The 12,964-nt window shown below is 39.2% G+C and overlaps 1 protein-coding gene across 2 annotated transcripts in view; it reads right to left on the reverse strand.

Annotated features, from left to right (window-relative positions):
* Positions 1-12,964, reverse strand: part of si:ch211-26b3.4 (connector enhancer of kinase suppressor of ras 2) — a 615,118-nt gene that overhangs the window by 375,503 nt on the left and 226,651 nt on the right. For both annotated transcript variants that reach the window (XM_039765942.1, XM_039765943.1), the window contains exon 3: positions 3,625-3,827. In XM_039765942.1, the coding sequence (XP_039621876.1) occupies positions 3,625-3,827 (203 nt within the window). The remainder of the gene's footprint in view (positions 1-3,624; positions 3,828-12,964) is intronic.

The raw sequence follows: 12,964 nt of genomic DNA on the forward strand, positions 1-12,964 counted from the left end.
TTGCATTTTAACTAAAGTTCTTATCTCACTTATCTCTTTCTTGTCTGTTCCTTCTTCCTCATGACTGTTCACAAACTATGTTTGCTGATTTGTATTTTCTAATACATAAAATAAAGACCTGGGGCCTCATGCATAAACGGTGCGTACGCACAGAAATGTTGCGTAAGAACGTTTTCACATTCAAACCACGATGTATAAAACCTACACTTGGCGTAAAGCCACGCACTTTTCCATGGTACCTCATACCCTGTCGTAAGCAAATTCTCCGCTCGGTTTTGCAGACTGGCGGCAACCAGCGTCAAAGCAGTGCTACTGTTCCTGTGTGGTTATCCTTTATTTTCCTGACGCAGCTTTATAAATACACTGAAATTAGTCACATATTGTTTATTAGTATAATGCATCTGATTGTTATTAACCTGTAACAATAAAATGGTCCAGGGAATAGCGATAGTATTCCAAATACCATAACTGCGTTAGCGTTGTTACTCTCACTACACCTTTTTTTTCTTCTTTCAGCTGATCCTGTTAAGGGTTGCCACAGCGGATCATCATTTTCCATATTACTCTCATTGCACCACTCGGAGTATTTATATCACTGTATCTGAGTGTGGAATCACAGCAGCAGCTGATCGCCAAGAGAAATATCGGTACACAGCATGAAGCCCAACCTGCCTCAGCCACGGCAAAATGTTTCTAAGCCTTTCCTGTACAGACCTCGTGGTTCAGAAACAGTTTTATCCCAAGAACTTTAAACAGTCAATCAGTCCATCAAGTGCTCCTTGTAGAACTGTTTGTACTTATAAGTACAATCACCTCACTGTAAACTTACACTACAGTTATAATATTGCACAACCTGCGCCACTTCATAAAGTGCGTATTTACATATGATGACGATATCATTTTGAAGATGAAATGCAGCAAAATATATTGATTATATTATATAGATAAAAATTTAACTTCATTTAAATAAATTTGTATTGTTAATAATTAAACATGTGAGGACACGGTTCTGCAGTGCTAGCTAGTTCACGGATTGATCCTACCTTGTGCTGTATTCTTTCTGGGGCTGACGCGACACTGGAAGGATCGATGGATAGAATAATTAAACTTGTACTACAAAGATATTTTAATGTTCCTTAAAAGTTTTGAAGAATCATCGTTGTAAGCTTACAGATGGCTTAACGTCTATTACAGAGCTGATTGTTTGGCGATTGGGTATGTGGAGAAAGAAAAGTAAGCACAGGAATTGGAGATTAGTACATTTGAAAGAGACAGTACTGCTACTATAATTTCATTGAAGGTTGCGTACAATCACGCACCATATTCCCCTGTTTAATAACGTGCTTTAACTTTATCATCATGAAAAAGATATCATGTATACATCTCAGTATTTTAATTATTCAGTGAGCTGTAATATCACGAATGTAATGAATTCTGTGTCCTGTTGGAGAAAGAGAAAGCAGAAGCACGTAGTGATTCACACACATAGAGCAAAGATCAAATACAAAACAAAGCATTTAACCTGCTACTTTAGTTACGATGTGATTTGAGAAACTGGTTAATTAAACGATTTTAAGATGAAGTTTATGATGTTCTACTTTAATGACAAAATAAACTACGTAATTAAAGTGGAAATTTCGAGATTGAAGTTGACATTTCATGCTTTTTTCCCCGTGTGCCTATTTTTTTTTCTCTGTACCCTAATAAGCTTTCATATGACACTCAGACAGTGGGCTACAACTCGCCTTTTCACGGCGACTTCTTTTTTATTTTGGGCACTGTGCGACTATGTCAGGCGATCAGCTTCCTTTAGTTGTTCATACCACTGTTTAAACCAACAAATAGTATGCTTTTTCTTGCCTCCACTTGGCATTCGCTGAAATTCTTCCATTTTTCCTCTTGCTTTTTCCATTGTCTTTTCACAGAAGGCTGAGCTTAAGGGCGATTTAAATTAATTTCCATATTCATAGAGGCGTAATTCCATGATGAGTTGGGGGCAGGACAGAAGGCGCGTGCATGAGCTTTACTTTTCACGCTGACCGGGATTTAAGGAGCGGAAGAACATGGAAACTGGAGTACGCACAGATTCCTGCATCTAGATTTTTCTGTGCGTAAGCACATTTCGGCTTTTGTGCTTACGTCGTGTTATAGTGCGAATTCTACGCACGGCGTTATACATGAGGCCCTGGTGGTTTATGTGTACCAGATTTTAACAATATCTGTCCACAGAGAGCTTAATTGTTTCATGCAGACAGACATGACAATAACAGTAGGTGATTTTTGCATTTTATGTAATGCAGCTAATAAAAGTATGTTTATATTTGCATTTAAATGTATTTGTTTAGCAGATGTTTTTATCGAAAGCGACTTACAAAAGAGGTCAACACAATCGAATAATCATCAGTCTGGGGAACTGTTTGGGAGCAAGTTTTACAGAACAAATATACAAAACTGATCATCGCAAGTGAAGAGCTCGCAACAACATGCAAACTAATTGCAATTCCTAGGATACAAAAACCTAACAACTAATACCAGTAATATCAGAAATTCACCAAAGAAAAGTGCTTTCAAACACTTCCTTAACAAATTGAGGAAGTCAGCCATTTGGATGGATGTGGGCAGCATGTTCCGCCAGCTAAGAGCTGCACATGAATAGTTCAACAGCAGACCTGAGTGGTCAAGAAGGATCGTTGGACCTCACACATGGCTCCACATATCCACATAAGGACAATGTCCTTATGAAAACCCGAAAATAAAACAAACATTGGATCTGGCAACATTACCACTTATTATCATGCCAGGGCAGAGGATGGAATACAACCAGGAAGTGGTGCTCCTTGTAATATTACTGAAGTCCCAGTAGTTGTTAATCCAGGAAGAAAAGTGAGTGAAATAAATGATAATCGAATGGATGTTCCTCAAATTGAAAAAAGGCAACATGGAGGCCCAGCTTATTAGATCTGACCTCCTTCAGTATACTGGAAGATGGTGCAGGCTAACAGTGGCTAGGGATGGCTACCTAGCGCTAAACATCACAGGAACACAGGATGCAGTTAGGAAGCTGTATGATGAAAGCCACAGGACTTCCAGAGCACAATCTTGTCCCCAAAAAGTGATTAGGGCTTTCACCTCAGAGGTAATTAATGGCTGGAGCTTAAAAGCACCTTCTATCCAGACCACCAGTGAGTATGGACTTGGAGGATGATACAAAGAATGGGCTTGATTGATGAGAGGCCACAATTGTGAAAGGAGTCAATGGTGTTGTTGGAAATGACTGCTATGAGGTGAGTTAGGTAGGTGGGTGTCCAAATCAATGGGTAGAGAGAAGTCTACCTTTCAGCTAGGCTTAGAAAAGCAGTAGGGTGTGTGCTATTTTAAATGTTTGTTAACTTTGTACCGTGCTTACTCATGATCATTTCTGCATCATATTATTTTCTAATAAAGCTTTGATGGGGTTGGGAGACAGCCTAAGAGCAACAACACATCATCCCCCCATCTTACAAACCCTTAAACAGTATCTCATGCTGTTTCTAAAGTATTACAAGAAATAATTCAAAACCCGACCATTCACCTAGTTCTTCATTAGTAAATATTCCACACCAGTGCAGAGTGTGCTGAGCTTACCGGTCTAGCCAGGCTAGAAGGTTCTTGGCAGCACCAATGAGGTCAACGACTGAGGTCAGGAAGTCATTAGGTAGCCGTCTGGAGGCCCTGCCATCATAGTGACCACTTCTCCTCCTTCCTGTAATGAAATTCTGCAGGTTCTTGGCTGAGGCATTGAGTTTATGGGAAAGAGTTCTCAGGTTTTCGGTCTCAAGGCCATAATTCTGCAGAGAAAACAAAGCAAAATAAAATCAGCATCATCATTTGGGAAAAAAAAAACACATTGATTCTTAGCAGTCAGTTTGCTTTTAATGAGTATACTCTTGCCCAATATTTCACATGTTGTCTCATTATCATTTCTTGTTTACAAGTCATCTGTCACTACTTTACACCTCAAACTTGAAATATAAACCAGAAAGGTAAGTGTCATTTTAAACCAGGATCATGTAGTTTAAATAAAAATAAATTATTTACTTTCACCAGACAATATGATAAAGCATGAATAAGAATAAAGTCATGACTATATTTTTTTATCTTCACGTGCATGTTTTGTCTCCTTTAGTCTTTTATGTTTGCATTGAACATTCAGACAGATCTTATCTTAAGTTACAGTGAGTTTGCATACTGGAGAAATGCAGAATAACTGAGCAAATAGTGTTGATTAAGTATTCTGGAACTATACAGTGTAGCTAAAATCAAAAGAACTGGTGATGTGAACTTGTGCATGTGGCAAGAGAACACTCTCACCATAAGTGAGTACAATGAGTAGGGTCTAAAATGGAGAATTTCAAATCCCTGACTTCACCATTACCAGTGTAACATGTGAGTTCAGCACATCTGTTATAGTCAAGAAAGTTCACCAGAGGTTGGCAAATAAATGAAGTTTGGCGTGTCACTGGAAAAAAGGATAAGTTCAGTATTTTTCAATTCAAAGTTGCTTCTTTACAATAATAGTAAACATTAATTTGCATCATAACACAGGGTTCCAAAGTGAAGTATTTTTTACACATTTTAAAAAAATACCAGCCTGTTCTTGTGCTTTAAAATGGAGGTGAATGGGGCTGGGGTCCAAAGATTAAAACAAAGGCTCAAAAAGCTAATAAAGCAAAAAGACTGAAAAATCAACCAAAAGTAATAAATAAGAGTCCATCCTGGGTATGACGCTAATCAGCATCCAGCCCTGCATGTAGATCTTCCACCCTGCAGGTAAAAACCTGGGGGTTGGTAGCAGAATTGGCACTCCAGCCACTGGTTCCATTCTATCTGAACTTGTGTGGTGCTGAGAGGGTACCAGTTGCATGGCTCCACTTGGGTCCCAATCTGGGATCCTGAGTTGGTTCATCATGTGGTGAGTGTGGCAATGTGCTGTATCAGTGCATGCTTTAACTTCTCACAATGCAAAGTCACAAAAAAATAATTTTAAGTTTTGGTGCTTTGAAATGAACTGAATGAGAAAAAAACTGAATGTTGAGGACGTGTTATTTGGTCAAATTAGAGAAATCGTCAAGGCAGTGAAACATTTTGCAAGGCACTCTAAAAGGATTATCATCTGAACCCTTTACTTTGTGCCAGGCACAGGATAGCAAATCCCTCTACTACAATACATGGCATTATGGTAAAGTGCTCCTTAGAAAAATTAGAATACATCATCGCAGCATATGCCTTCTGATCACATTACCATTGTGTCAGGCTAAAACACACATTACATGATTAATGCATGATTATTATTTTTATGTATCTGAGACAGACAGACAGACAGACAGATAGATAGATAGATAGATAGATAGATAGATAGATAGATAGATAGATAGATAGATAGATAGATAGATAGATAAAGGCACCATATATATATACAGTACAGGCCAAAAGTGTGGACACACCTCCTCATTCAATGTGTTTTCTTTATTTTCATGACCATTTACATTGGTAGATTCTCACTGAAGGCATCAAAACTATGAATGAACACATGTGGAGTTATGTACTTAACAAAAAAAGGTGAAATAACTGAAAACATGTTTTATATTCTAGTTTCTTCAAAATAGCCACCCTTTGCTCTGATTACTGCTTTGCACACTCTTGGCATTCTCTCGATGAGCTTCAACAGGTAGTCACCTGAAATGGTTTTCACTTCACAGGTGTGCCTTATCAGGGTTATTTAGTGGAATTTCTTGCTTTATCAATGGGGTTGGGACCAGCAGTTGTGTTGTGCAGAAGTCAGGTTAGTTGGACGATCATTTATTTTTCAATAGGACCTCCAGGCTGTGTAAGGGCTATTTGACCGAGAAGGAGAGTGATGGAGTGCTGTAAATGGTCATGAAAGTAAAGAAAACACATTGAATGAGGAGGTGTGTCCAAACTTTTGGCCTGTACTGTAGATAGGCAATGACCAATCAATTATTTGGTAGGTATAACATGTTTGAAAAGCACATTAAAAATAAACAGAGACAAAATGCAAAGATGCTCAATACTAAACAGTCTTTAACAACATGCTATTTGATGTGGTACACTTTCAAGTGCTTGAAAAATTCTCAGTACATTTTTATATCCTATATTAAAAATCCTTGTACTGTATACAGTCTTGTTAAAACAGAGTTAATAAATAGGAACAACTAAGATGAAACTGATTTTAATATTAATGAAATGAATGTGCCAGCGCATACCACAGACGGTCATGCTCTTGACTTTAACGGCATATTTAAAGTCAGCAAGGATAATGTGAAAGGTATGAATGGTCATTCTGCCAAGACCTCAGTGGTGACACAGGGAGCACCTGGCATAGCCTGCCAGATTATTGGATTTAAGGAAAGTTTTGCATATGCAACCTCTGAGCCGAATCTGATGAATTAATGAGGTGTTGCAGCAAACAGTGTTTTGCTGTGAATGGGAAATTTGCAAAGGCTGCCAGATAGAGCTTAAGCTTGACAGAATGCATTTACCCCAGCGGAGTCCTTTACACTGAGCAGACTGACGCAAGTGCCTTGCCAAGATGATTGCCGTCTCACACTCTTTCAGCACCTCATGTCTCTCCACAGTGACAACGCCTGATTCCTCCTGACACCCACTATGGCAGCAGGAGGCAATGTTTTTTTTTTCGTCTTCTATTTTCGCTCCAGCGGCATGACTAATTGTCACAGTTTTTATTTTTCCATGTGCTTCATTCTCATAAACGTCTGGCTGAGCTAATAATTTTTATTTTTGCCCAGTTGTTAGTTAATTTGTGACCAGCTGAGTATAAACTTATAAAGAAAATGATACAAAAGCAGCATAAACCTATGCTGGAACAGTCTGAAGTTGCTTCTTTACATAAAGTTTTCTAACTGCTTTATTGCTTTGTCTAGGCCTCAGTTTCATTAAGATAACAGGTGGCACTTCAGAGTTGTGTTGTATTATAACCCTTATTTGTTAGTGAAGTCTTTTATGATTAGGCTTGAAAAGTAGTATAAATAGTGCATAAAGTGAGATAGACTGCCTTGAAAGACACTATACGAAAAGTGATCAGCTGGTGGCATGGCTAAATGTCCTCTACGGGATGACTCCATATCTTTCAAATCACATCTTGGGTGGCACACTTGCATGTTTTTTGTTTTTCTCTTACCTCCCAAAGGCATTAATAAATGTTTGGGTTGCTTTCACATGTGTTGAATTTGGGTATACAGATGAATGTGCCCAGCACTGGAGTGGCACCCCATATGTGTGTCTTTGCAGCCTTGCCCCAGTATGCTGTCAGGAAGCCTTTGGCCCCCGTGACTGTGAATTTGATGGAGCAAACTAGAAACTGGGCGCTTCGACAGCTGTTAGAGGTACTGGCTTTTGTGCTTTGTGCCAAACACTGGCCAGAGGCCATTCTTTCAGTGTAAAGGTCAATATGAATCATGTCTTCAATTTTTGAACACTATTTATAGATAAAACATGCTTTTCTTTTGTTTCACTTGTTGCTAAAATTTTGGGTCATGAAGTCAGGGAAGCCACACAATGTGCTAAGTCAATGATTTTGCTTAACATAATAGAAGAACTTTATTACAGCAGTCTTTCAAAAGATTTTATTGAATCAGAGCAAGGTTAAATGTAAATGATTGTGAAAGGAATCAAATATTTCTGGCTTACCACAAAAAAATATTGATTTCTGATATAAAAAAAGAAGCAAAATAGACCTGGTCACATTAAAATTAGACAGGATTATAAAAAAGTAATATACTTTATATATTGTCGCAGATTCGGTCGCTATCCCTCCCTTGAACCCCTGTCCAAGACTCCAGACACAGAGTAAAAGTCCAAAAGTAGACTATATTTATTAACAACAGTGAAAAAAACACCCTCCTCTCCACAATACTCATTAATACTTACAAAACAATACTCAATAATCAATCCACTACTCCCAGACACGTTGGTTGCCCTCCTACCACCCAGCTCAGCTCCCGTCTGGGAGCTGTCACAGTCTTTTTATAGTCCCTGACCCGGAAGTGTTCAATCCCCAGTTCATGTGATCCTTATTACTTCTGGGTCAGATAAAAAGTCCTTTTCTTCATCCTGGAAGTACGTCACTTCCGCAGTCTCTTTGCCTATGATGCACTTCCAGGTTATAGGGCACATGTGACTCTCTGGGCCTCCCTGCAGCGTCCTCTGTTGGCCCCTGGGGTATCCAGCAGGTTTGTAAGGGAAAACTCCATAGTCCATGATTCCCTGCTGGCATCCGGGGCACCTCCATGCTGCAGAGAGAGCTTGTGACGATGTGGGTTCTGGCTCCACACTCCCTTTGCTATTGGAAGCACTCGAACCCCACACCGTCGATAATGAAACCGAGTGAGCTAGTCAGTGAAGGCAAATAAACAATTGAGCAAGGGGTGGTGCAAAAAGTGCAATAGTGCTTTTATTTAAAACTGTCCATCAAAACAAAAACAGTGTTCAAAAATAGTGCAGTACTCCAAATTCTTCAATAAATAAATAAATAATCCATTAAATGAAAACGAGGAGGTTAAAATCAATAGAAAAACAATCCTTTAAAACCAGAGGTTAAAATGATCAGGAAGCAGTCTTAAAAACCATCAAACAAATCCGGTGCTCTTCTGTTAGCGTCTCACCTGCTAATCCCGTTTGGGCCAAGCAGCAGGCAAGACGCTCTCTGCAGCTGCCCTCCTGAAACACACGCATGAGACTGGAGACCTCCCGATCCCTGGCTCCGGTATGGCACTCATCCCAGTCCCGGAGAACTTGGTTTCCCACAACGGCCAGGTCGCTCACGTTGGGGATTCCCACCACCAAGTCTCCCGACTTCCGCTGCCTTTCAATGGCTTCTCCGCGGCCAGTCGCCTTCCCTGGTCACTCCCGCTACCTGATCGCTAAGCGGGAGCGACATCAACACAAACACCTGGGTGTCGGCCTAACACCCAGCTTCCACGCAGCTGTCCACGAGCGCTCATTCGCTCGCCCGTCCGCTCGCTCTTCGCGGCTCTCTCTCACCGACCTGCTTCCTCTACTGCTCCCGATAACCTCCGTCCTCTCCTTTCCTTTCACTCTCCGATCGTTTCTACCCTTTAAAACCGACTCGCGCTTCTTTTTAAAATTACGAGGGCCACAGCAGCTGCAGCATTAGCCACGGGACAATCATGAATGTGGGCAGTTCCTCACCTGTGCACTAGGTGAGAAACGCCCACACCCTACGGATCGTCCCGAGGCCCACTATGGCCCAACGTCCCCTCACTAAGCCGCGAGCATATTGATTACTTATTTAAAAAATGGCCTTTACTCAACGAGCTGTGAGCTCCATCTGGCAGCCTTGGGGTATTGGCCGTGATGACAAGCCAGCCATAGACCACAATATATATATATATATATATATATATATATATAAAAGAGGCTCACTGAAGCCTACTGCAGATTATCCAAAAGCTCTGACCAGATTTCTTTTTTTAAAAAAGATAAGAAAATATTAAATATTATCCTTATGAGAAACTTCAAACATTTTTAAACTCAGAATAAATCCAAGATGCAAAGATAAAAGATTTATTAACAAAATTATTAACAAAACAGTACACCAACATAATAAAGGCTAGTGGCTCTCCAGGCCCACCATAACACATGTTGGCTGCCTACCTAGCCCTGTGTGTATAAAACACTCCACTACCAAAGCACTCCGTCTCACTTTCCCTTTACATCAGGCCCTGTTTGGGAAAGCAACAACCATATGAACTCACAGCCCACATGTTGAAGGCTGAGTTACAGGAGATAAACCAGATTGGTTACAAGCAAGAGTGGCAGAAACACTCATTTAATTATAAGGAACAATAAAAAACATAGGGAGACTTTTTTAACCAGAACCTAAACTTAGGAATTTCAATAAAACCCACTGCTTTTAGGAACAAGATGTATTAAAAGCTCACTAGGTCTTCCTCTCACATCACGAAAGACATGAATGTGAGGCTCTTTGGTGATTCTATAGAAGTGTAGGAGTGTTTGAGAGTCTCTCTGTGATGAACAGGCATCCAATTCAAGAGCCGTTCTTTCCTTGCATTTAAAGTGGCTGTGACCAACCTCAGCTCATAAAGATTATAAGCAGGTTTTGAGAATTAAATTGTATGTTAATTTGAAATGCTTTAGAGTTGTAAGCACTGAGGCCACACAATTTGAAAGGACGTGGAAGTCTGAGCAAAGTCAATATCTATGCAGAGTTCGCAAATTCTCCTTTTGTTTACATGGCTTTCCACTGACATCCTAAATGTTTCTATGTTTCTGTACAGTAAAAAGTCATTTAAAAAATGAATGAAAGGATGAATGATATTGCAAAGGGTTCACACTTATGATTAGTGGTCCCACCATCATTTGGTTCTTCTTAAAAACTCACCAACCCCCCTGCCTTCACGTCACTGCCACTCACAAACAACCAAATTTTTAATTCTCACGGATAGGCCTCTTCATTGGGAAGAAACACTACTTTTCCCTGATGACCTTTACATCAATATCGTATTAATTTTGATTCTGTGTTTGTAATTACATCGTGATAATGCAACGAATAACATGCCCGTGAGTGAATATCGTTGTTTTCTCTCTATACGAACTGTGTCTGACATTAGCATTCACACAAATGAGAAATGATTGAGCCGTGTGCATGGTTATGTGGGCAGGACTTTTCGAACTCTCTTTGCATAAAGTCTTGTCTTGCGGGGCTTGAAATTTTCTCTCTTCACTTTTACCAAACAACCAATCTTTTAATTCTCGTGGATACGTCTCTTCATTGGGAAGAAACACTACTTTTCTCTGATGGCAACACAAATTAGACAGTCTACAAATCTCCGACCTAAAGTTTATGTCCAAATAATATATTTGATCTCTTTTCTTTGTTCCTTTATTTCACCGAGTAATAATTTCCGTTTGTTTGCGCTAACGCGATCATTACTATCATTTTCTTGAGATTTTCGAATTTTCGCACTTCCATTACCTCTAACCTGCTCTGCATTTGTTTCGTGCCAATTCTTTATGATGTTATACTTTGTCATCTACTCTTTGTCTTTTATTTCCAGCACCAGGAGTGGTTAAATCTCTTGGCACAAAGTCTCGTCTCACGAGACATGAAAGTGTCTCTCTTCAAAAGATCACGTCTCGTCACAGAATAAAAAGTCTCGTCTCCCAAGATTTTTTTATTATAATAGAGATAATATGCACAACAGAATACAACAAGCCACCTGGCAGCTTCACCAGCCCAATTCTTTTGGTAAATGGAAATAAAATGAGAGGCATAATGTAAAAGAAGACCAGAGCAGAGGAAACCTAGTAAATACTCTCGACAGCCCACAATGCACTCACTGGCCCCACTTATACTCAGAGAGAAAACTTACTGGTGATTGATTGATTAATTGATGTTATATACTCCATCCTCATGGTCCGCTGGGCGTTAGACTCAAAGAATTTACGATACATGCATTGTGATTGTAGTCAAAATATCAGTGAATAAAAAGTGATAGCAGCTGAATGATGCAAGAAAACAATTTTAAGAGATTTTACTCAGGAGACCAGCAACAATCTCTGCTTTGTTTTTGCTGTACACTTCATACTAGAAATACTCTGTCTAAAGTGAAGGGATGAAAATGTAGACTTGTCTTTTCCTTTCAGAAATGTTTAAAAACTGCAAATTTGTTCAAATCTGCAGGAAACCATCATACTAACAATAACCATATCTTCATCCTGCTCCACCCTAACTTTCCATTGTTTTCCACTTCCTTTGATCACTAAATCACAATGTTGACTGAAATAAAATTTGACAAATACAATACAACTCCTGCATCAATATTTCTAACCATAATCTCAAAATCCATACATGTTCTCTCAGCAATTCGAGTCAATTATAAAAAGAGAAAAGGAAGCATCCTTTGAGGTACAGGACAAGAGATTAATTACATAAAGACATCAAAGTCTGCAGCTACTTGGGTTCACAGTTCAAGAACCTTGTTAGAATTGTTAATTCTCCCCTGAGGTAACTCCGATGGGCTAGGGGGAAAAAGAAAAAACAGCTGGCAGGCTGCTGTAAACAGACATGGGGCAGACTGGTGAATATGTTCCAGTCTGTTTCTTAATTTCTCAAATGTAACTTCTCAGCTTAAGCTTGTGGATCAGTTCAAGTAGGACACACCATACTGACAAAAAATTTGATTCCAGCAAAGGATTGATTTATAAGTGGGTACTGGACCAACAGGTAGCACATTTCACAAAATTACGTATTGATGGCTTTGTTTTTCTGAGTGGCAGAGATTGTGATCGCTAAAGCAGAAACTGAAACCAGAAGACAGGCAGAGATTAATCAAAGGGGCAAACTTTAATTTAGGGGGAAAGCAACAAGTTACGAGACGAAGTAGTCACATGTCATTATTCTGAATTATCTGGATTTTTGGTAACATAAAAAGCTTTTCTTTACATGTGCTAATTTTTGAGTATGATTTTTGAAAATGGAGAAATCAATTATATATCTTTTAATAGTACTTTTGTTTAAACTTGGTTGATCTTATTATTGTGATATGTTGAACTTTACTGTGACTCCATTTTGTTATTAGCAGGCACCACCATTTTGTCAAAGCAGATGAGTTGCTGGGTGGTATGGCATCATTAATGTAACAGTATAAGGGTCAGTGGTGCGTATGGCACTTTCAATTTATCAACTTGGGGTTTAGTGATTATTATTCTTACTTAAACGGCTAAAGACTCTGTGCTTAACTTTTTAAGAAACATTTTTGTTTTGCATTTTGATGACAATTTTTGGGTTTTAAAATCTAAAGGCATTTGACCTCTCGCCAGTTTCCAGGTTTACAATGCTGTACTTCTATTCTCCATTGTCAGAACACTGAGAACGAGAAATTATTTCAAACAAATAATTTTA

This window comes from Polypterus senegalus, chromosome 10 (genome assembly GCF_016835505.1).
Source record: "Polypterus senegalus isolate Bchr_013 chromosome 10, ASM1683550v1, whole genome shotgun sequence".
NCBI lineage: Eukaryota > Metazoa > Chordata > Cladistia > Polypteriformes > Polypteridae > Polypterus > Polypterus senegalus.